A 24,885-nucleotide genomic window follows, 5' to 3' on the forward strand; every position below is an offset into this window, starting at 1 on the left:
TGGACTCACTACTACTCCCCTACGCTCCCAGTGTTTATGTTAAGTTGCACAAAAAAAAAAAAAAAAAAAAGCCCCAAAAACCAAGCAAGCCACTATTCAGCATAAAACTGTACAACACTTTTAGTATTATGTTTTCTAATCAGACAGCTCTCAACAAACCCTCTCCTTACTTTAATTGTACTATTTTTTACAGTTTTGGGCACAGCAAAAAAAAACCAACACAAAATCTTAAGAGTAACAGACCATATACATACCTTTTTGAGATGTCCTAATCGAAGTTTGAAAATTTCTTCCTGTTCATGATACTCTGCTAGAGTCAAACTGAAAAAATCCAAAACAAAACAAACATGTAATTACAGCTTTTATATGATGGCAAACAAAATAACAGGATTCTTATTTAAATCCTATAGTAAATACAGTATCATGTGAATTACTTACTAACACTAGGACTACATTTTTGAACCATATGAACATCTTGATCAGTAATTTCAGGGTCAAAACATACTTAAAGGATGCCTCTGTGTCTGATATTCTGCAGTATTAACTGCCTCTCCCACTGGACCATTTCTGTACCTTCCTCAGATTATCTGGGCGCATCCTGAATCATATCACCATCCCAGTATTTTAGCTGATGCTACTCCACCACTTGGTTTTCAACTATAATACTTCATGAACCAAAGGATGGAGATCCAGAAACCAACTAGACAAGACTGGTAACACGGGATTTTCGAGCTGTGATTTAAAGAACATAGTGCAAACTCATAGATTCCAAGTTCATTAACACTACATTTTGCAGACGACCACAAATTCAGTTTTGAATTGGCATGCAACTCTCTTGCTTGCTCTCCTTTCATCTTTCTTTGAGAAAAGATTCCTGGCTACAATTAATTCAGTGGTCCCTCAGTGTCTGTGGACTTGCCAGGACACATCATCAGTTATCATCCAGAGGATCTAGACTGTTCATACTGATTAGTAACTAAGAAACCCACAAACTGACTGCACGCAGTATCCATCTGACAAACGACCAAAGAAAAGCAACCCAGGAGACTTCAAGTTCCAGAGAAGAACCCATAAGCGTATGAAGAAGGAGAACAGGGGATGACGAAAGAGAAAAAGGTATGGCCTCCTTGAAAGGATTCACACAAATTATTTTGCCTAGATCTACTACTTCTTGCATGGTGCAAAGCTAAAATTAATACCATAATCCACTTTCACAATGTCCATATTTTAGCAGGTTCAATTATCAACTGTCCTGGGAAGGTAAGTTACACAGCGTGTTTAGAAGGCTATTCATGCTGTTTATACTGCAAGTCTAAGGAACTAGAGTGTCTGTCTTGAGAATCACCAGTAGTTTCCCCAGTGGTGAGGGACACCAGGCTTCTCTTACAGCAAATGCCAACTTTGATAAAATTCGCAGAAATCTAATAAACTGTAAGACTTCTTCCTCCCTTTTAAATTTGGATGAAGTTTGCTATAGTTTTCAGAATTCTAAACCCTGTATTTATTGCATCTCAAAAGTTGCTAATAAAGGAGTGCATCTTTTCAGGATAAAACCTGGTGGTTCTTAAGTTTTCATAGAACCCTTTCCTATTCCTGATTTCATAAACACTGAATTTCACTGCCCCTTTTCTTACTTGGCCAGGACAGAAGACTGAGTTGACCCAACATTCTCCATGAATATTAGGGAAATTGCTGGATTCTTTTTTAACCGCAGCATCTTAGTTTCCAAGAACCTGGAAACAGCTTCACAAGACTGCAGTTATTTGATCAACCTTCTGGTCTATAATGTATAGAAAACACTCAGATCAGGTGACAAAAGCATCCATGATCACGTCCTGTCAAAATCTGAGAAGGAAACGATCCTTTCTTTTAAGAAGTGTCATACAAAGTTACCTTGCAACTTTTTTTCCTACTGGAATGAAAAGCAGCCTTGTATTGCAGTGAACAGACATCCCCAAACACTCTGAAGGCAACAGAGTGAGGAAATTTGCCTCTCCAAGAAAGGCAAGAGGTCCCTTAGTACCACATTTTGTGACTGAACGTTTATATTCTTTTCCTGGCAGAATCTCCTCTGGGTTAGACAATTCACGCTACATCTTAAAAGAAGAAGCATTAAAGCAAATGTGAAATGGACTATCTCAATAGCTAGAAAAGCTGGTGATGCATTCTCTGTACAGTCCACACAACAGCAAGAAACTGAAGAAAACAACGCTCTAATTCCTGCTCTGCTGCATCTGCTAGATCTATCAAAGAGAGCATCAAGGCCACGCTAGGCAACCCACACAGCAGCATCCCTGACATTTTTTCAGCATCCCTGACATTTTTTCAATACTTCTACTCAAACAGCAAACTACTCTAACACGGATTAAGTTCTCAACTGAAAAAGTCAAGGGATCAATGCCAACGTGTACAAGATTGAGTATCACTCTTTACAGATTCTTGTCTGCAGTATAAACTACAGGCTTGTGCATTTCCAAATATGCAGACAGTAAAGTCTGTCTTTCTCAGAAAGAGGAGTATTTAGGTGTCTTAGCAAAGCTGAACCACAAGTAAAACACATTGAAAAGATGAAGTTTACGACATGACCTTCCAGAATTTTCACTGAACACCGAGAGCCCTAAAACCATAGATCCCCTGAAAAATTTAACACAATACAGGAAATCTGGTTCTTTTTAGAAAACCTCAGCTATCTATGCAGAGTTATGACAAAGTGCCTAGACAGCTCTAGCAAGCATTGTCTTCCAGAACATTCTTAAATAGCTCTCTTGAGCACAGAGCACAAATTGGAGGTCATATTGAAAACATTAAGATTCGAAGTCACTCCTTCCATATTTCCATGCTATATCCCAATAAAGGACTGTTTTCCATTTCCTTACAAATCTAACTCTATTAGAGGCACAGTATGATTCACAGCAATTTGAAACTGCTGTTACTGACCACCACATTTTGGAGGAAGGCATATAACATGGAACTGTACACAGATGTAGTCACTTTGGACTTTATTCGTTCACTTATGAAAACCAAAACTTTATTCCCTCATATTCAGAAACATTGACTTTTTTTTTTTTAGAAGTAGGAATTTATTAATTTTTATCTATAAATATACTTTACTTTATATTCATATTAAAATAGCATTCGACAAATAGCAGTAAAACAACAACAGTGTGCATTCTGCCTGTTTTCTGGCTACAGGCCACCACCCTGCTGCACAGGCTTCAAGAACATCCAGCTTCAAGACTGCTTCCCATCAGCCTATCGCTTCCCACCTGCACCCATCCACCCACTGCCTTTTGCAGGGCTGCGGCATGCTGGAGGCACTTTCTGAAATTAGAAGTCACCTGCGAGACACCATTATTTCCCGCAGAAGGGGTTGCTCCTCCATGACCTGAGACACACAGATGTCATCAGATGCGGAGGAAAAAGTTTGAGGAGCACAGGGAAGGGACACTGGCCAGAAAGAAGCTGCTGCCATCCACTAAATGAACTTAAGCTGGACAGTCAGGCTTGAGGCTAATCTGAGGATCATTGAGGAGCAAGGGCAGCTGGGAGAAGGTTGCATGAATTAATCTGGCAATAGTCTGGTCTTGACCGTGATCTTTTCTGCTGAAAATTACTATGCAATAAATGCTGTATTTTAACTGTCTACAGACAAATGAACTATCATCTACATGCAATAAATTCCTGAAATTCCAAAAAAAAGCACTGGACGTACTCTGTGCATGTAGTGTAGTTTTCCTGTGACACACAGGGCCATGGTGTGCCAACTTTACTTGTCACTGGAAGAAAGTGGACAGCTTACCTGGCCTGAAAGGCTTGATTATCACCAATTTAAACATTTTTTTTTTCATTACCAAAAATAGGCCTTCCAGTTGTTTAATAGTGTTTTCATAGCCAAATTTCAAAGGCTTTGACACAGTATGCATGGGTAGACGTAACGAATCTTTGCAATTCTTCCTCAGAAGTTCAGACAAAACCTTCTTCTAGGATCAAAACACTCTTACTCTTGGGTACAGACAAGAAAAAAAACCCAAAACGGCAACATGCTCCTTGGTTGTCATGATTACCAAGCCTGGCACATTTACAATCATCTCTCCTCCCACCTTTTCCCAGCTGAAAAATCATCCTGGATACACAGGCACAGCAGAATGCGGCCATGCCCCCAGAAAGCCATACATACAACCAATACAAATTTTTGGCTACAATTTCTGAAGTGCTCCTTTTCTGGTCCAACTTTACTATCACTGTAGTTCCCCAAATTTCTACAAGTAGGGGCAGATGCTGACCAAGCAAGTCAAAGCCTTCCATGAGGTCTTTTTGCCCATTGTTTCCATGTTTGCCTTAGAAAGAGACCGCCTCAGGAAAGAAGCTGTCTTTACTTGTCCTGTAAAGCCCAGACACATTGTTGGCACTTCAGCCTGAAAAAGTTTCTGAAAACATTTTTATTTGTTCCATACAGAACAGAATGCTCCCTGTAAATGATGCATTTGTTCAGCTACAGTAACAAACTCTGCCTGCTCCTTCTGCTCTCCTACTCCAAATTGCATGCTGGGACAAGGATGCATGCAGACTCCCATGGAGGAACTGGGAAGCAGTGAAGAGGTGACTGGGAAGTGAACGCAACTGACACAGCTGAAACTGCACAGGAAGGACCACACCATCTAAACTAAATAAAATGTTGGACCTAGAAATAATTGTCTAGTGAAATAAGAGCTGCTTCCAAGACAAGGGGACTAGCATTATATTCTCTCATGTCTCCAAAGAATTTAGAATAGTGTTTTCAAACACATTTTTCCAGGGCTAAGAAGGCAACCTTTTTTTTCTTTAAATAAATTTCAATTTACTCCTTTCATCGAAGACTAATAAAATTACTTTGCTCAGTAGAAAAGAGAGATCCCAAAATGGAAACTACTTTTTTAGTTTTGGTTTGGGCCACAAAAAGAGAAAGAAGGATGGAAAACCAGGACAGTGTTTCAGCTCATCTGTTGCATGTAACACCAAAGCCACCATTCACTCACATGACACTTGCAGCTGGCCACTTTTATACTAACAACACCAGTACAAAAATTTTGCTTTTAAACTTGTATCAGAGACCATAGTATATTCAGCTACACTAAAAACCCGCCCTTATTAAGAATGCTTCGGGCAACACCTTCTATCAGTTTCAAAACAGTTAACACCCATTTTCAGAAAGGGCTTCAATAATACTGCTTGTTATAAAGCTATAGCTCATGTTCTCTTGTCAAGACCTGCAGCTGGAGACGTTTTCTAAAGCAAACAACACTGGTAGAGACACTTGTTGCTAACAACTGCTAGCAAGTTGTTTGTTCGTTTAAAAAAGATCTGCCTAATCACTTGCATATATGTTGTACTGATTTACTACTGTTTAGTTCATTGAGCTCATGCAGCTCGGTATTTCCCTATGCCTCATAGAAACAGAGCCTCTTCCATTTGGCTATACTAATTAGGATCATTACTTTCAAAGTAACACAGGAACAGTGATAGGCACAACATAATAGGAGGCAATCACACAGAGCAGATGACAAATTTACTCTAAAAGGGAAGTGCACAATGAATAATTGCTTTACCAAGATACACAAAACGTATTTAATTCTCTACTGAGAAGCAGAGAGGAGTCAACACATAATACTGCTATACAAAATTATAACAAATCCTGAACACAAACATTTAAAAAATCCTTTCAAGTAAAGGCTCAAGAGCATGATGTAGCTTCATGATTCTGTGATCTCAGGACACATTACAGACTTTCTCGAAGGTCTGACACTAAATTTATAAGCTTATCATATAGGCAAGCAGCCTCATATCTAGATTATACAATGATCAAATCAGGATACTTAAAGGCAGAACAGTTTTGATTCAATGCTAGCATTAGATATAAAAGGGCAATTCTGATTGTTCTCTTGCCAATTCCATAACCAGCAAGCATGTTCATGTAACTGGTTATGCCAAATGAAATGAAAATTTGATAAGTTTCTAGTCATTTGGAAATTATACAAAACTGCATAACACTAGAAAATATTCAGAAGTCTATTATCAGGAAATTCATCTTGTTCTACTTAATAGTTAGAACACGTAATTTGTATTTTTTCCCAGATGTGTATTTTATCACCTCCAAAGCAGCAATAAGACCATGGAAACTTAACATGAAAGAAGACCTGGCCAAAAGCTGGCAAATTAAAAGTTCTGTAATGTTTCAGGTCTTTTCCTTTACTGTAATGTTACTTTCAATAACAAGTGATATTACATTCAAACAAAAAGGTATTTTTAACATGACAGTAATCTTTACTGTACCATTCAGAAGCATTACTCATATTCTAAGAAGACGAAATACAGGCACTAAGTATTACTAACGAATCGATCTGAGCAATGACTCTTCAGCTCTCTACCAAAATACACAATTAACACTAATCAAGATTTGCTTACACTGTCAGCCTTACTACTGTATTTTCATGATATTTTCGTCACAGCCAAAAAAATTTTACAATGTGAACTTTAAGAATGATGCATTATGCAAAACATATGCAGCTGTCTTCAAACTGATGGTCCAAATGTATGTACTTTGCTGATCTAACCAGAGTAATTTGTTTACCTCCCACTCCCAGAGGTATAAATTACTACCTCCACAGGTGAGAGGTGACAGGCAAGCATGTTCACATGGAGCCTACTTCTGCAAAGTAACACAGATTAATTTGTCAGTCTTTTTAACCCTAGTTATTTACTTTTTAGTTAAGCTGACTAGGAACAGATGCACTACCAGCTGCAGCCTCTTAGCATCAAGGGCAATAACTAGTATCTCCAAGCAGCAACTTCTTAAAATACTCAAATAAAATGTCAAGAACTCATCTGTCTGTGCCTTGAATTTGTTTCTGAAGGAAAAACATCACTTGACAAATTGAGAATTCTTTGATGGCTCTCAATTTTTATGTTTAAATGACAAAAAATTTCAACATTGTCAATATGTGAAATGGGATCAGTAACTTCTGACAGTTGCTCTCAGGATCTAGCATTCAGAAGAAAAAAAAAAGGTTTTTTTCTGTTTGTTTTTAGACACATCTTCAAATACTAAAGGCTGAAAAAGCTTTTCTTGTCAGCTAAAGACTGTTGTATGAGAAATGAAATGCTCTCTAACTAAAGGAGAGGCTCCTAAACCAATGTGGATCAAGAGAAGTTCAAACAGGTATCAGTGACATTACAAGAGTAGGAAACCAGAACAAGGACTCCTCTAGATCAGGAAAACAGAAGGAACATAGCATAAACACAGAATGGGCCTTTCTCTGGTGACTTCACCAAAAATAAACTGGGCCATTGTATGACTTCTTCATAGGCAGTGGTGCAAATTTCCCTAACATCAGCAAGTCCTCAGTGAGAATATAGCTGCTGAATATACTGAGTGTCTTTTTATGCTGTTATTTGAATAGAACTCACACAGACAATATCTGAGAATTTATGTAAAAGACTGATTGAAATGTTAAACTTACAGCTGTGGTAAATTGGGTCTAACAAAGGGATCGTTTTCTGCCCCATTCACAGCTTTATTTTTCCTCTGCTTGGGTTCAGAATTGGCAGATGGTGCCTGAGAATTATTTGTAGTTGGAGGCTTTCGCTTGGCCAGGAGCTTTCTTTGCCTTTCAATGTCTTCCCTTTGTTGATTCACCCACTCTTGCTGCCTGTAAACCCCAAAAAAAGCTTTATTAAAGTTTCATCATTTTCCATATTTTAAAGAACTATCTTTTTAACTGATAAAGCATTAAGAAATTTTTAGAAAACTTACTGCACACTTGAGAGTGTTTCCTAGGAAAAAGAACAACAACGTTCTTCACAAGGTAAGAAAATTTTAATAAAGTTTTGGCACAATTTACTTTTGAAATACATGGCAGGGTTTTTTTTTTTTGTTTTGGGGTTGTTTGGTTTTGGTTTTGAAAGTGTTACACATGATTTCTGCATTAGAAAAAGAAAAGAGTATCTGAGCTGGCAGACACCTTCTTTCGTATCATCAAAAGAAATGTAAGAGTCAATAGAGAAATCTTTATTTTTATTGGCCAAATACTGAATTTGATCTGACTGTTCCAAAATAAGTCATCAGTTTGGCTGTATGGCAAACAACTACAGCTTTTATGCAAAACACATACAGACTGTTTTTAAGATCGTCGTAAAGAAACAATGCCCTAGGCAATCAGATAATGTGAAGAGTACATATTGCCCTTCAAAAACTAAAGTCTTGGTGAATCACTTTTATATACATGTATGTCTGTATCTCTCCAAAGACTGAATCAGACTCATTACCAAAGAACACCTTTTGAGGCATTCCACAACTATTTTACCACCACCTCTGATGGTCTCCCAGAGCCCTTTACCTTGGCCCCATCTCTGCTGAAATACATGTGGCAGAAGCTCTTTTCCAGGTGGCTGGTCTCCCCCATCCAATTGCACTAGACCCTAGCTGAGGCTGCCAGATTTGTCACTCCTCTTTCATGGCTCTGAGGAGCTGGATGCCTGAAAAAGCTGGTATGGTGATGGATGTGCAGGCAGCGCCTATGTAACCAATAAGAAGTTCACAGACCTCATCTGCCCCAGCGATCACCAGAAATATACAGTTAGCTGCTTGAAAAAATCACTGATTTAATTTTATAGCGCTTTCTACTAGCTGAGCTGAATAATGACATGCTGCTCATTTAGTATATTCATGCTTTTCTAAGGGTAGTTAAAATAAAGCAAAATCAAACTGCCTTTCAAAGACACCTGGCCTTAGTATTCCCTCAGTTGATTAAGGGAGTTCTGTACTGTATTCTCAGTCTTCAAAAAGCAAAGCAAAATACAACGTATGAAAAGTCGCTCAGATCCTAGAACCTTCGTAATAAAAAAAATCCACTAGAGGGAACTAACAATTAGTGAGAATTTTAAGAACATAGCTTTGACTAACTTCACGAGATTTTGAAATGCAAAGCCATCTGTCCACTGTTCAGTAAATGAAGCACCATGACGAACTGTTGTAAAATGCCCCAGGCGTAATCTATCTTGCATGCTCTTCTCTCTGCTTGCCAGCTTTTCCTGTGTGCTCTGAGAAAACAAAAAAAAATATTCATATTTAGTAATACTAAAGTGTTCAAAAAGTCAGTCAAACACTCAGTTTTTTTTCCCTCCAACAACTTTCAATGGGAGGGATAAAAGAAGAGTAGACAAAAATGTATTTTATTACTTCACTTATTCTAATTTTTGCATAACTCAAACATCTGCATTTGTCAGAATTGGTAGTAATGACGATTTGTGCACAAAAAAAAATGAGTTTGACTCAGTTTTCCTGTGAAGTTTGCTGTTCTTAATAATTAACATTTTATTTGTAAATACAGTAAAACTGGTAAGAGTATCAGCATCATATAGTTAAGATTATGTCTGTATAGGTCTATTATACTAAATGAGCCTGCTTAAGATATCAGAAAGAGTGCACTACTCTTATGTATCTTATACTTAGCTTAGATGCTCTGCCGAGGGATTTTCCATGTTATTACTTGTACCAAACCAAGCTCAGGAATCTCTATGTGGGAATGCACTAGAGGTAGACTTTACTGCGATCAGATTATTCACTTGCAGTAATAGAAGCTGATGCCCTTCTCACAACCAGTCGCTACTACCACAAGCTTCCGAGGGATGTGATAAATGACTCGGTCTCCCTAGTCTGCTTCAGCACAAGAACAAAGCGCACCATGAACACTGCTGATGGACAGAAACTTCTTCAATTGTTACAAACGTCTGTTTCATAAGAAATGCTTAAGGCCCCAAAATCACTGCCCTCCACCACCCCCACCCCACCCCCCAAAAAAGGTGAGACGTTGACAGAATTGAGGACCTTTGTGCAAAAAGACTTCCAGACCGAAGAGGAGGCCTGCATGGCCTTTCACAAAAAATGGCCTATGTGATATTCTCAGTCTGAAGGTGCCCACCTAGCGTCATGCTGAACGTATCTGATGCATCTTTTCCCTGCATCCTCCTCATGCTGGAACTTAAAGGACTGCAATAACTTATTTATGGCATGCTAATGAGGAAATTCACTCTAATCCTCTAATGGAACAGTTTGTGCCCTTGTATCTGACAGCAGCATCTAGTGGCTAGTGTCAGGGAACAGACTTCGTTGCTTACCTTAATACATTTTTGTATCCTAATTTGTAGTAAGGTCATTTTCTATTCACTTTTTTTTAATTTAAATAAGGCTATTTCAAAGAAGAGAGAGAGACAGTGAGAGAGAAACAAGGTATCCTTGTCTTTTTAGAAACTGCTGCTAGTTTAAATACAGTTGGCATTAAATTAGAAATATATAGTTCTTTCATAGTAGTGTTAAGGTAAATGGTCACCTTCATTATCTTGTTTCCATTAGTTCTGTGCTAACCTAGCATTTTATCATTTTACATAAAAAATTATCTCAGCCACTTAAGTGTCCCACAAAGAGATTTTATCCATCTCCTTTCCACAATAGATTATGTTCAGAAATTTTTTCATCCACTGTAATCTTGTCTTAAAGTTTGCCCAGAAAATTGGCCACAGCCTAAATTCTTATCTTCTATGCTTTGCTGTATCTGAATTACTGGTGATGGGAAACGCCCTCCTTAAATTAAAAAAGGCCCATTTTCCACTATCTGGAAAAGGCTTAACATTTTATTTTCCCTATTCAGGCTTATAAAATCACTTGCTGCCAGATAGAGACCATGCATATGAAGTTTCATTCTCAGAGACTAATGTGAAAAAGTTAAAGTGAAAAGAAAGGAACCATAATGGAGTTCTATAGCACCCTCACAGTTTATCACAAACATTTTAAAAGCAGTAAACTTACCTTTTCAATTAGAAGCTTCTTGCTCATTGAAATGCATTTGTTTAACCTTTCTTTGTATTTTTCAAGTAGCTTTTGTTGTTCATCTATTTGTCTTCTAAGATCACAGTTAGCCTAACAGATATACACAAAATACAAAAAAGATATAGTGAAACATTGTTTTTCTAATCAGCTGTCACAGAAAATAAAGGTATCTACCTTCACATGACTAAAGTAAGAACATGTATAAAGATATTATATAGGCAAAAACCTCATTTCACAAATCTATCCCAATATGTAGAAGGATGTCGTGCCCTTTTTTATTTCCTTTACACCGAGCTGCATTCTGTAGTACAGAGCATTCAGGATATAAATAACATATAAAAGCATTGTACCAATCAATTTTCCAGTCCTCCAGTGTTAAACTGAAAGTTTAATTTTAGCTCCGGGTCCTTTATATCTAATTGCTGAAGTCATGTGAAATCTTAATGTTTTTAATTTAAAAGGAAACAAAAAATTCACAGTGATAAAAGTTTCAATTATCTGAGTAGGAAGTTTAGCAAGCTCCCTCATTCCAAATATATTTAACTTACTACCTTAAAAAAACCACAGCAGTATTATTTTGTTTAAAACAAAAGGATTTTTTTGAAAAAAGACTTGGTTTGTCTATCCCATACTGCTGAACATGTGCTAAAACAGTCTACATGTACAATTTTATAATGTATGACTGCATGCGTTAGTATGTACTTGCCCACATGTAAACACTAATTTGTGAATACAGGTTTTTTTCTTTCATATTTGATATTTCTAAATAACACCTCCCCACCACTTCTGTCAAGAGCACAAGCATTAAGATTTTTTTTTTCTGAAAACAGGTCTTAGAGCATAGTATAGCATAGGTTTCTTATTAAAAATAGTTATTTATTGCCCATAATAATTTGTCACAATCACCTCCATTCTGAAAACGCCAACAGTTGTCCCACTAATAACTGCTATTCACAATCAGAACAACAAAAAACCCCACCTGTTACATGAACTTATATAATGAACTTCAGAACTTAATCAGCTGCCTGCAAAACAGCATCACCTTTCTTTGCACCTTCAGAAAGTCTATAAACATATTTAATCATTAACAAGCCATAGCACAGAAGCAGAAAAAAAAAACCCTTATGCATTTCCTTTTGTAGACTTTTCGGCTTTTCAGAAAAAAAAACCCTTACAAAAATTAAAAACTTGTTTCACCTTTTAACTTAACTCCAAGGTAATTTTTAAAAACAAAGATTATCCAAACATTTAAAATATTTGCCTGATATTCACTGCTTGTTGTTCTAAACAAATCTCTTTACCCCATGTCTAACACTTACCCTGAGTAAGTCATCTATACGACCTTCTTTCTTTTCCAAGTCTTGATTTTTATTACTTTCTAGTGCAGCTAATTTCAGCATTGTGAGATCAGTCTAAAATGAACATTTCAAATATTTATCAGTTCCTTTATCAATTACAGCATTATTTTTCTCATGCTTGTTAAGTAGAGAAATAAACTACTTCAAAACATTCAACAAGACCAGCACATCTTATTTTCATGTGTTTTGAAAGTGACATGAAAGGTTCTTACTCAAAACTGCTTTCCCTCTTCACCAGGACAACTGTGAACAGCTGGGACAAACCACTAACAGTGTTAAAAGACTTCATCACTAATCGGAAAGTTATTGTTCACCAAAAAGGCATATAAAGCATAACAAGAATGTAAGTGTCAGCTAATTACTTTAAATTCTCTATTTGGTCAACAGGTTAAGTAGCCTTGTTCTGACTAACTCGTGAAAGATATAACAGATCACATCAGAAATAGCAGAGAGGATAAAACAGTCGCTTTTGGCTTTTAAAAGTCATGACAGAATTATATATCTTGATCATTTTGATTACCATCTCATTTTTCTTCTTCAGTGTCTTACTTTAAACGCAATATGACAACAGCAGCTGTCACTTCAAATACTGCCTGAAAAAGCAGCCTCTACTTCTAAGATCACACAACAGCAAAAGCCTACCAACGACGTGGTCATCTAACTACTCACGAAGTGCAACGCTGGAAGCAGGGCAAGTGCAGGATACAGAACTCACCAGAGACTTAAATTACAAGCTGCTTAAATTAGAAGAAAAATGCTTTGGTGTAGGTAAAAAGCAAAGCTTTTGAAAGCCTTTAAGAGTTTAGAAGAAGTTGAAAGACAAAGAAACGAACATTTCTGTCACTTTTTCCTACAGTCTGAAATGACATAGGATAGCTCTACTCAAAAAATAGTTACCTGAGTAATTTTAAAAGATAACTGCTTTGGTTGTGTGATAGGGTGGTCCCCAAAAGCTAATGAAGTAGGAGAAGGACTATTCTGTCGAACCTGGAATGCATGAAAACAAGCATTTTAGGTACAACTGGAATATTCAATTATGAACACAGCCTTCTTTACAGCTCTTGGCAGGAAAATCATACAGAATAGAGAAATAAGGTATCTTTATTACAGAAGATACTACTTGGAGCACTGCATTGAGAGCTATTACTATGCTGTTCTATATCACCTGCAGTTTAGAAAGGATGAAATACACTCTCTGAGAAAACCAAGACTGCCACTTTTGCAAACCAGACTGAAAGATTTAAGACAATTCAAGACTGAAATAAGGTGATGTCAGTCTTACACAAACTTATTTTGCTGATTCTAAGCTTTCAAAACTCAAAAATAAAGTGAGTTATCGCTGGAGTGGTTACTTCCCATGGGAGAACCAGAAAGGGGAAGCCAATGCAAATCAGAACACAAATCCCGTTACTGAAACTTCCCAAAACCCACTACTTGATGTGAGTTAGACTGTTTTCAAGTTGAATTCCACAATCTGTATTACACTCCATACTGTTAGAAAGAATAATAGCATGCCTGAAGTTGAAAGTACATGGAATAAAAGCTGAGGTCTACCACCAGAGAAAACAAATCCTTCCTGTAACTGGCAGAATTTGTTTGTCCATTTAGAATCACGCGTGGGTCTGCTTAACACTGAAATTGTGCATACAAGGAGGAAAAAAATTAATTAGCAGGACCAACAAAGAGAATTTTAAAAGGATACTGGCAAATTAGGTGTCAGTTATTTAAAAACATATGATTTATCAAAAACTGAGCTTTTACAGTCCTGAGTTAGGGTTCAGTTTCCTCATACGTTAACAAAAATCCTCCCCTTTTCTGTGTGTGGCTTGTGAATAGATGTCATTACAACGTTTTAACATTTATTCAACATAATAATATTCATAATTACTTTGTATGTCAAAATTATATTTTTTGAAAAAAGTCCCAGCATTAACAGAAAATTTTAGTTTTAGTATTTAACTTTTTTTTTTTTCCTTCTGTTGAATGGATGAAATCCTTCTCAGGCTTCCCTCCTTTGAAAACTCTTGCCTTGAATACAGATTCTTTTCAGTTATGCTACTTTTAGACTACGAAAGTATCTCCAGCAGTTATGAAGTTCACAAACTTACAGAAGAAGGAGCGGAATGTGAATTCTGAGGAGATCGTATTGCAGGAGGTACACCTCGCACTGGACTAGAGCCGTTTCCACCTTGGTACTGTAGAGAAGACAGGGCCCTCCAATTAGTCAATCTTCTTATCAAAATACATTACGCATGTACTGAATGACCCAGCTCATATGTACACAGAATTTGTAAATTAGATTGTATTACTTGTATTCGTGTAGCCTTTGGCAATTTAAAGAAACGTGTGAAAGAAAACGGTTTTCCTATTTTATCTCAGGCTGCACCAAGAGACCACTGCATCTCTACTTCAAGGTTTAATACTCAAACTTACATAAAGAAAAAAACCAGTATCCTCTCAGGAAGCCTGTCCATTGCAAGCAAAGATTTTGTAACATCCAAAAAACATCCAAAAGTATATTTTAAAGTGGAAGTAAATTTTACAAACACACAAAAACCTTACCTCAAAATAGTCACTGATCTTGTGACCACGTCCACCAATATTCTTTCCTGAAACAAAGACGTTAATACATTAGAATTTCTTAAGTAAATTACTTATAGATGTGTCTTACATTTTTACCTATACTGTAATTACAGCAAAGTCTTAGCACTTGTTAATTGGTTTTCTTTGATGTGCTAATATGTGATCTCCCTATGCAGATAATTCAGGGATTGACCACAACAAAGAGATTTGCATATTCCATTCATTGAGAAATCAGAAATTTAGTCACACTTCAATTCCTAAACCAGATTAGTGCAGATTTAGCAGCCATTTTAGACCTCTTCTAGGTAACAGGGAACTCACCTCTCATCCTGCAGATCAAATCTTTAGTGCTAGGTCCCTGCCCTTTTCAAGCACTATCTCAAAGTTCACCCACTTCCAAAACATCAAATTAACCAAGCCTGTTAATATTATATGTTCCAGGTGGGTTATTGTGCCCAAATGTTCAGCCCAAGGATTTCCTCAAGTGCCAGTAACAGTGTGGGCATGGAGTACGACAAGTACTTCCAATTCTTCCCAACCTGACTATCAATCCGCTGACCCACAGGGTTAACTAGGGAGATAAACAGAGCAGAATGAGAGAAGAATTTCTTTGATCTTAATCAGCATTGCGACTTCAGGAGCACCAATGTGAATTAATCTTTCTTCAACGTGAGGACCTGACTGGTATGTGGCATTCCAGAGATGGCACCAATGCCTTACCCAATGGCATAAATGCTTTCTTCTATTTGGCCCTAAGATGATTGGTAAATCTTAAGGCTGTATTTGTCTCTTGTACAGGTCAGACTACTTGTTAGGAGACATCTTGAAAGTGGACCATTGTTCAAAGCTGTCTTTTTTTTTTTTATAGAAAGAAATTTTTCCAATAAATTAGGAGATCACTACCCACACTACCCATAGGTCCAAAAATGTAATTCTGGACTTTTTAGCAAAGATTTTCAAGCTTTTCTATTGCTTCAGCCCTGAAGAATTCTTTCTAGTCCAATATGCCTCTATATTGGCATGGCTGCATAACTTTGTGTCACTACGAAATACCACGAAGAAACAGAAACATTAGGTAGCCTTTTTGTGCCCAGATTTTCCACAGAAATATTTAGATAAATCATTCAAAGACCTAAAAAGGCACACAGCTAACTCCTCCAGTAGTTACACAGTTCACGTATGTAACACTGCTACTGCCCTCTAGCCAGTTCTTTACCTGCCCTACAATTCTGCTAGTGATTTCCTCTCTTCATGCTTAATTCTCGTGTTATCACTTTATTAAATTAAAATCTGCTTTCATCCAGATAAATGAGACTTTTTCTATACTTCTCAGTATAGAAAAATCTATTCTATGTCATGTTACAGGACTCTGCACTGAAGAAATACATCAAATTTTTCTGGTACAGCCAATTATGAATAGATGTACACTGATTTTATCTCACTTTTCCAATTACCTCCATTTACTAAACAACACTTTGCTTCAACATATATGGATTATTCTGCACATTACAAAGTCAAAATCCTAAGTATGCAATATACAAGAGATGGATCTCTTGTCCCTTTTTTCAACACAATTACAGTATTTCCTGTGCTTCAACTGCACTGTAGCACTCCAATATGCTTCAGTTTCCTAGGCAAGTTCCTTGAGAATATTGCAGTGCAGGCTATTCAGCTTCGCTACTGCTGACAGTAAAACAGTAATCATAAGACATTCTAATCACATTATCTTTGCCAAAAAGTTCCTAAAAATTTCTATCATCTCTAATTTAAACTCCCATTGATAGCAGGAAGGACAGGCTACTAGAACAATGGAAATAGGAAATTTCATTCAAGTTCTTTGAACAAAGCAAGTCTCTATGAAGCTACACTTACAAAGAAATTAATTTTAGTCAAACTACTTAATTCTTCTACTAATAGCGTGTTGCACCATGAAGAATTCCAGACATGGACCTCATTGATATGTATCTGAAGTGGCATTTCCTAGCTCAGTTAGAAACAAAAAAAAAACCTAATGCAGATGTTATTAAAACTATTTCCTCTCCCCTTTTGTTGGATTTTTGTCTCAAGGTTAAATTTCCACCATTCCTGCCCCAAAAATCACATTAAAGAGAAGAATGACAAAAAGAATGCTTTGTAAATAGTAAATTGGAAATCGGTCTCATCCCGATTTCCCTATCCTTTTAGACAACTACATTGTACAATAATCCACATAAAAGGAAGAATAAAATTAATTTTTTAAAAATACCTGAAAACCAAGCAATTGGATATTATAATCTGCAGTCCCTTTTCCCCCTTACCTACTGAAAAGAAATACAAACCACAAAGGTATTTTGGATGAGAAGAGCTGCTACAATTCTTAAAAAGAATACAGATTTGTATCATAGCTGCAAGTTACACACACAGTAGCATACAATTCTTATGGGCAATTACCAGCCCAGTTCAGGTTTTACTTGCCCATCACTTCCAGTGACAAATGAGATTGGGGGGGGGATACATAATTTATCATGCAAAACCCAACACTTCTCTTATGCAGGCAAAGATACAGAATTTTTAAGGCTAACAGTCAAAACTTTGTGCACTATCATTTGTTTAAACACATACAATAACTAATTCATTTATATTTTAGTTTACCTTGGCTGCTTTCGCTCTGAGTGTCCGCTTTTCTTTTTCTTCCTCTGGAAGGTTCTGACTGTTTCTTCTCTGGAGTCTACAAACAACAAAAAGAACACAATCCAACAGCAGCTCTATTTATTTATATTATTGCGATATCATTGTGAAATAAATTTAAATCCTCATTCATAAAATATGATTTCGCCATTCAACAGGGATGTAATTTCAGATCATTGTTAAAATAGGTAATATGATCCTTGGGCAATCAGATGAATACAAGCTAGAAATAATATTTAAGGAAGTGAGAAATAATTCTTAAATAATTTCCCAAAAGGCAATCCTATATATTAATTGTTAAGCAATTATACCTTTTCATCCATTCTGGGGTATATGAACACCCAATCTGGTTTCAACTTATGGTTACATTTTATCAAGATCTTCAGATTATAGTTGTAGGTGCTTTAAAGCTCAATACTTAGTGAAATAAGCTAATTCCTGATGGTGTTTTCTACACATTGCCACAGTGTAAACACGAAGTTCTAGTGCTTCAACAGGAAGCCAATAATGCTACACATTTTCAGAATTGCAGAAGTCACCTCCGAACTAATATAAACTGTAGATTTCTGGAATCTGCTTAGGATTAAAAAAAAAAAAAAAAAAAAAGAAAAAAAAAAGAAGAAAAATAGAGAGCACTTGCTCAAAATTTGAGTATCTATCCACTCAGAAAGCCTCACTGTCCCCTCCCAATTACATTTCAAGAAAGTCAAAGAAAAGTATCAATGATAAGTGAAAAAATACAGGTCTGTTAAAAATTTATTCCAGAAATATTATATACAGTTGCCCAGAAACTACAATCAGCCTGTACAACACAGATAACATGAAAGGGCTGTGATCAGAAGCATCTCTAAATTATATTTGCTCTCCCTTGATCTGAGGATTCAAACCAGTTAGTCTCCCCGGTGTAAGTTAAACTTTACAAGCTGCTTTGGTTCAAGCAAAAGATACTGCAGCTGTTTGTGTATTCAGCCTCCAAGCAGCGTCATACCAGTAACTGCAGAAACCACAGAAGCCATTACATTGTTTTACAATCAAGAAATCAAGAGTCCCCAATATCTCAGACTCAATTTGAGATCAGTGATAAGATGCTTCATTTTTTGTGATACCATCATTTTATCATTTCACCGCACTTGCCACTTTGTGCTCAAAGTAGTCTTTTTCAGCACAGCAAATTATATCAAAACTAAAATTTCCACCCATCACTAAAAGCATTCCAAGTATGCTTCATTTCCAAAAGCTTCACATGGTACCTTCAAATATAAATTTGCTACAAATATCGTAAAATACTTACTTTGGTAAAGAACCACTTTAAGTTACCCGTGAGCCATAGAAAATTATCAGTCTGTAATAGAACAGTTGGGACCAGAAAGGTCTTCCTTATCTATTCCATACATTTTTCAGAAGTTTTAGCTCTGTGGATAGCTTCATAAAAACACCTTTGGAAGCTTTACAATTGTAACTGCTGTATTATCAGGCTACAAATAAAGTTCAAATTACATATATTTTATTTTCAATAAACACTTCCAACCAAAACCTGCATCTTTTACTATGTTACTGTACATTAGTGAACTGGACAACACAGACCCCTGGAAATGAAGTTATCTTAAGACTGTATGATTCTAAAGCGGAAAACATAGCTTTGAAATATTACTTTAATAATTTGCAATTACTACCAGGTAAACAGGTAACATTAAGCTATCTTTCCAAAAAACTAAACCGAAACTATTTAACCAAGCATCTTCATGTTATTCTTGTTTTCCAGCTTTCAGTTTTGCAATTATCATTCTAATCTAGGCAATTCTACCTATCAAGCAAAAAAAGTTGTTTAAAAGCTGATTAATGACTAAACATTCAAGATTCCCCCGCCAAAATCAGCTTAGCTTCCAACTCAGTGACTGATGTCTTGTATGTAAAAACCAGACATCTAAAGAGGTTTATCGTTTTAAAACTGAAACTCAAATAATTCATAAATGTCTATTTCCTTAAGCTCTTCTGATTTCTTTCAGGGTTTAATTTAACCTTCCAAACTAAAAAGCATTAGCACACTAATGAGGTTATTAATGAGGTTACCCAACAAGGTCATGTTCACCTTTTCTAAGTAGAAAATTCAAATGCTAACGTACAGCGTACATCAATCACTAGAAAATGTTCTCCAAAATCCTTTCTAATGAATGGAATCATACGAATTACAAGAAACTGAAGACCAATGGGGCTGAAGAGAATCCTCTTGATAAACAAAGATTGAAGCTGTTTTCAGTCATTTCAGAAGGATTTACATATAGCCGAGATTTAGATTAAAATCCCACTATATCATAAACAAGACAAAATAGTTTTGAAGTTATCCAAAGTTAGACTACAAAGCTATGTTGAAGTTACCCAACTTTGGCATATTAGAAGAGCCTCATACATCACGGTCTTGATCCTCGCTCAATTTTAATGTGCTTCCCCTGAGTTTCCTCTCTACATTTACATTTTTAAATCTTGGCCTTTCACATGCTCTTTTGAAAAATAAACATTTCTAAGTACCAATTCTCAACTAGTTAATCTCCTTTAAAAAAAAAACACTCAGGTAAGTATTTTTATATATTTTATGTATGGTTAAATATTTTCTATCATTATTGTAGAACTTGTAACTGCGTAATTCAGGAAGTTCTTTTTACAGAGGAAAAAAAAATTAAAATAATGTGTAATAAAATCTAAGGTTTTTCTTTTTGTCTCTCAAAACTTAAATCTCCAATATGCTTAAATAGCTATGATTTTTTTAGTTGTTAATATTTTTCGTATGTATAATGAATGAGTTTATAGTTTTCCAAAATTGTTTTCTTCTAAATCCTATCGTCCCCCCAAAGGTTTACAACTACAGCAAACAAATACAACAGTGCTCTTTTCCTCTGCAACACATTATAAATTCCAACTAGATCAAACCTTTAGTTACTTCTGAAATTACATTTATAATGAGGGTTCTGTATTACTGGAAATTGCAGCAACTAAACAGCTACAAGCAAGCAGAGCAAAACGTTCAAATAACTAATCGAACTGGACAAATCAAGCCACAGAAAAAGCAACCCTCCTTTAAATAATTCATTTTCAACAGAGAACAGAAAATATTAGTTATAAATAAAAGAACGTATTGGTAACTAAAACAAGGAGGAATCTTTTACTTTAATGAGGAATGGTGGGGAAGGCCAAAATAATGGAAGACTACCAGAAGCACTTGTTCACAATCTGAGATAGTCATTTTAGGATTTATCTTAACTACAAGTAGCTAACACACACTCAAATTAACACCTCTGTACCACAGCAACAAAGCATTTAATAAAATAAAAATAATGTATACATTTAAAAAGAAACTAGAATACAGGTCTGGATATTAAGATCAAACATCCAGCTAATGTTTATTGCTAATAATGCTGAACTGAATCCAGAATAAAGCCTGGTTTCAAGTTATTTTGCAGATCACGGTTTAGCTCTGTGAAATATCTCAATTAAAACTGTTACTCAGGTAACCTTCCCCTGTTCATACATCCATCAGATAGAAAAAAAAAGGACATTTCTAATAGCTGTATTTTCTGCAATCCCATGTGCAACGAGAAAGAAAGAAAAAATTCACATCAGAAAAACAAAAAGGGGGATGTGTGGGAAGCCTGCCTTGTTTCGAAAACTCCGGAAGACTTACTTTCTTTTAGTGTGCCACGTAGTGAGGAAAGCACAGAATGATGACATGAATGTACCATCACAATTTGATCAGAAACTGACATTCTTGCCAGAAATTAACTTCAACAACTCTGAGATTTGCATTTCTACTTTTTTATCCCTTCCCAAAATCTGCTGTAATACAACAGCTCTCTCAGAATCAAATGATGACACTGCTTGCCATATGAGTAAGTCTTTGTATTTCTATACCACCATCCACAAGAGGAACTTCCTATTATTATGAAACCTTCCCTGTCACACCACTTAAAAAAACAAAAACAAACCAAAAACGGATCCCCACAAAAAAATCCCACAATCTGTTTGCAACATTAAGAACTAAAGTGTATTTTTATACGATTACAGCATATAAATAGCCAGATGTTAAGTACAAAACTTTAAAAACTTATTAACATATCTGGTATTACAATTATATTTTAATTAAGTGAATACAACGGGAATCTTCTGAAAATGGGTCAAGAAATCATATTTCATTGTTCAATGTCATTAAGACTAATCTCTCAGAAAACACAGAAGAAACCTGGAGCACTGTGCACTGGAGATCTGTGCAGGGAGTTTTTAGAATATGTATTTTTTTAAATAATGAATTATCCCTACCCAGAAGCATGGCCTGCAGTTAAAACACTGTGCAGAGACTGAAGACATGGGTTTAACTTTCAAGCTTACATGCCTCGGAAAAACCTTGCCTCTATATCTCATGTATACAACTGTTAAAAGAACATTTTTCTACACCAAAAATTATTACTCATATAGTCAGTGTTCTGAGATCTCTTGACTACTCACAGACACACTTTTCTTGTCAAGGAATTGCAATAATGCATCGTAACCTTCAGGCTACTGCAGCACATTTCCATGCCCACACCTACATCAGAACTGCAACACTTGCCGAAGTATTTCTAGGAAAAGGCATGAAGGAAACCAACAGGCAGACAGACTCTTCCCGTTAAGAAAACAGTTTATATACATAACTGAAAGGAAAACCCAGCTGGGAAAGGCAAGGGGAAAACAACATAGCAGAGCCTTTTTCAAAGAGGAAAACATGAAATCACACATATATAGCATCTATTTGTAAGTTGGGAACCAACTAAATTCACTTGCTGGTCAGCCCAGTATAAAACTAAACATCAGAGGGTGTCTCATAGTGACTGAGTGAATGAACAATGAGGCCTCAAAATAATGCTTTAACATATGAAAATCATGTCAAAAGCACATCCAAACAACTCTCCCTCTGGCATGACACACACTCAAACACAGGTCTAGCCTGGGCTACAGATACCCTCTTGCTTACAATGGGTATAACCTTATTGATGCAACCTGTGATGTACACAGGCAAAACTGTCAGAGGGACTCACCGACCCCAAAACAGCTGAACTGTAAGAGCTGTACTAGGGCAACTGTGTCAGCACTGGTCACTAATAGGAAAATCTGCTGCGGGGAAGTCTGGACTCTGCACATTAAAACCCAGTAAGAGTATGAATCCTTTTTCGGATTCTGAAGTGGTATTAGGTAAGAAAATACACAGTGACAACTGCAGCTTTTATAAATACAGATGATAGCTACTGTCTGACTTTGGAGCAAATCCATATTTTTATACAAAACAGAGCAAACTAGTTTCTAGAGTATTTTCAAAGATGCAGCTGAAGACTAGCCAATGTTCATCTGTGCTCATGAAAACCTTATTACTTATTAAACAAAAGACAGCAAACTGTTTAAGCATTTTTAGCTCCAAAAGCTGCATCCTCACAGCATGACTACATAGATAATAAAGAAGCAGAAGCAGCCAGTTTCATGACCACAAATCCAAAGACACTTTTATGAAGTCATGTCTTCTCCTCCAAGAGATGGTATCTTTTAGTAATGTATGCTTTTTCCTTTCTAGCTGTGTATTTTGCATTTTACTTGAAAAGCTTCTATGCAAAATAAGGAAAAGTGGAACATAAAATTCTAACCTGTTAGGATCAAAATTCTGAGGTAATGAATCTGCCCCATACACTTACCTCCGATTCTTTATCACTTAAAGATCCCAAGCTTCCGAAACTGTGATTTGAACTTTCGTTATTTGTTGAGGCCTACCAAGACAAATAAAATACTAAACATTACACACAGATTTATAAAACAGTTAACCCACTATTATCACTTACAGTTGTAACAAGTAACTGTAATAAAACTGTATGCTTGTAAGAAAAAACTGATTAACTATAGAGCACTTGTGACTTGCAAGGGGCTAATTAGTTTGACAGGTGGATGTTTTGACAGGGCACAGTAAATTCCGCACTGTGATTGCTTTTAAGCTAAGTAAAATCCTAGAACAGCCAAAAACATTTCAGTCTTATTTGGGAAGAGCGAAACATCCAATGAAAAACCCTACCAAATGATTCCACAGAATGGGCTTAAAAAGCCTATATTGCTGAAAGTGCTGGAGACCACTAGATATTTTCATTTTTCAAAAGAAAAAGCGCTTTTAATTTTCTCCAAGGCAGATACTGGGTAATTGCAGAAATGATTTTTTTAGTCCATTCAATGTCAGAAAATTACAACCTATTGACGATATTATTCTACATTCTTAAAACAAATAATTTCCCCCAAAGTAACAAATTTAGACTAGCGAGAAAAAAGCAAAACAAAAAAACCTCTTTGAAATGGTCTCCAGTTACAGTATTTATTCAGAAATTTTCTAAGGCTGATTTATTCAGAGATCTTTCGAACACAGAATGGCAACAAGGACATTTTCTTGAAAGAGTCTGTTTCATGTTCACGTAAGAAAAAATGCCACATCAGTTGCACTTATTATTATTAAAAGAAAAAACACAAATTTGTACCACTGGATTGTTCTCTTCCATATAGGAAGGCAGAACAAATATTTTGAAGTGAAACAACTAGTTCCAAGGCAAACACTCAGCTTGCTTCAAAGCATTAAACTCCAGCACTGCATCAGTTTGCAGGACAATACTGATCTGTGACATCCTCTGAATAACTAGATCATCTCTGAATTAAAATTTCTGGAGAAATGTTAATTAAACCCACAAAGTTTCCAGCTCTGTTCCCACTCCCCTAGGCAATCTCTAGTATAGAAATACCTATATGTAGTTCTTCCTGGTGATGTCTCAGTATCTGATCATCGGAGTCAGCTAAGACAATAACCTCAGTAACCTATATTCATATTTCCACCCTTGCTTACTAAAAAAGCTTGAAGATGATGGGCTTTTTTTCCCCAACAATACCAAAACTCTTCAGCAAAACAGTAGATAAGTAGATAAACAGTAGATAAAGCTTTCAAAACAGTAGTCCAAATAAATAAGAGTCCATCTCAATTTAATTACTAGAAGAATAACGACCTAGAATGTTTCCAAAAATAACCAGTAAGTACAGCTGCAACCTCTGTATTGTCTTGCTAGGTTAGGAAAATGAGAATTTGGTATGTGTGGATTTGCGTATGTACGTGAAGAGGAAGTTGTTCCATTTTTGCCTTCAAAGTGAAAACAGACCAATGTAGATCATACTTATACATCACATTTTCCCAGTTACCTCTGCACTTTAGATCAAAAAGATTTTATCAGGTTTTCAAATAAAAATCAGATAAGCCTGTCTCAACATCCCCCACCAAGACTAAAGACTATATTTGAGAAAAAACAAAAAAAACCACCAAAAAAACCAAAACCCACAAAAAATACCCACACCACAAAACCACCCCATATTCCAAATACA

General features: G+C 36.2%; 1 protein-coding gene across 4 annotated transcripts in view; it reads right to left on the reverse strand.

The window, feature by feature from the left end:
• TLK1 (tousled like kinase 1) overlaps positions 1-24,885 on the reverse strand; it is an 80,483-nt gene that overhangs the window by 17,375 nt on the left and 38,223 nt on the right. For all 4 annotated transcript variants that reach the window (XM_075430999.1, XM_075431001.1, XM_075431000.1 and 1 more), the window contains exons 3-12: positions 23,178-23,249; positions 17,434-17,509; positions 14,782-14,828; positions 14,328-14,414; positions 13,117-13,206; positions 12,181-12,273; positions 10,841-10,951; positions 8,939-9,075; positions 7,497-7,685; positions 255-321 (exon numbers count right to left, since the gene is read on the reverse strand). In XM_075430999.1, the coding sequence (XP_075287114.1) occupies positions 255-321; positions 7,497-7,685; positions 8,939-9,075; positions 10,841-10,951; positions 12,181-12,273; positions 13,117-13,206; positions 14,328-14,414; positions 14,782-14,828; positions 17,434-17,509; positions 23,178-23,249 (969 nt within the window). The remainder of the gene's footprint in view (positions 1-254; positions 322-7,496; positions 7,686-8,938; positions 9,076-10,840; positions 10,952-12,180; positions 12,274-13,116; positions 13,207-14,327; positions 14,415-14,781; positions 14,829-17,433; positions 17,510-23,177; positions 23,250-24,885) is intronic.

Source organism: Opisthocomus hoazin, chromosome 9, assembly GCF_030867145.1.
Source record: "Opisthocomus hoazin isolate bOpiHoa1 chromosome 9, bOpiHoa1.hap1, whole genome shotgun sequence".
Classification (NCBI taxonomy): Eukaryota; Metazoa; Chordata; class Aves; order Opisthocomiformes; family Opisthocomidae; genus Opisthocomus; species Opisthocomus hoazin.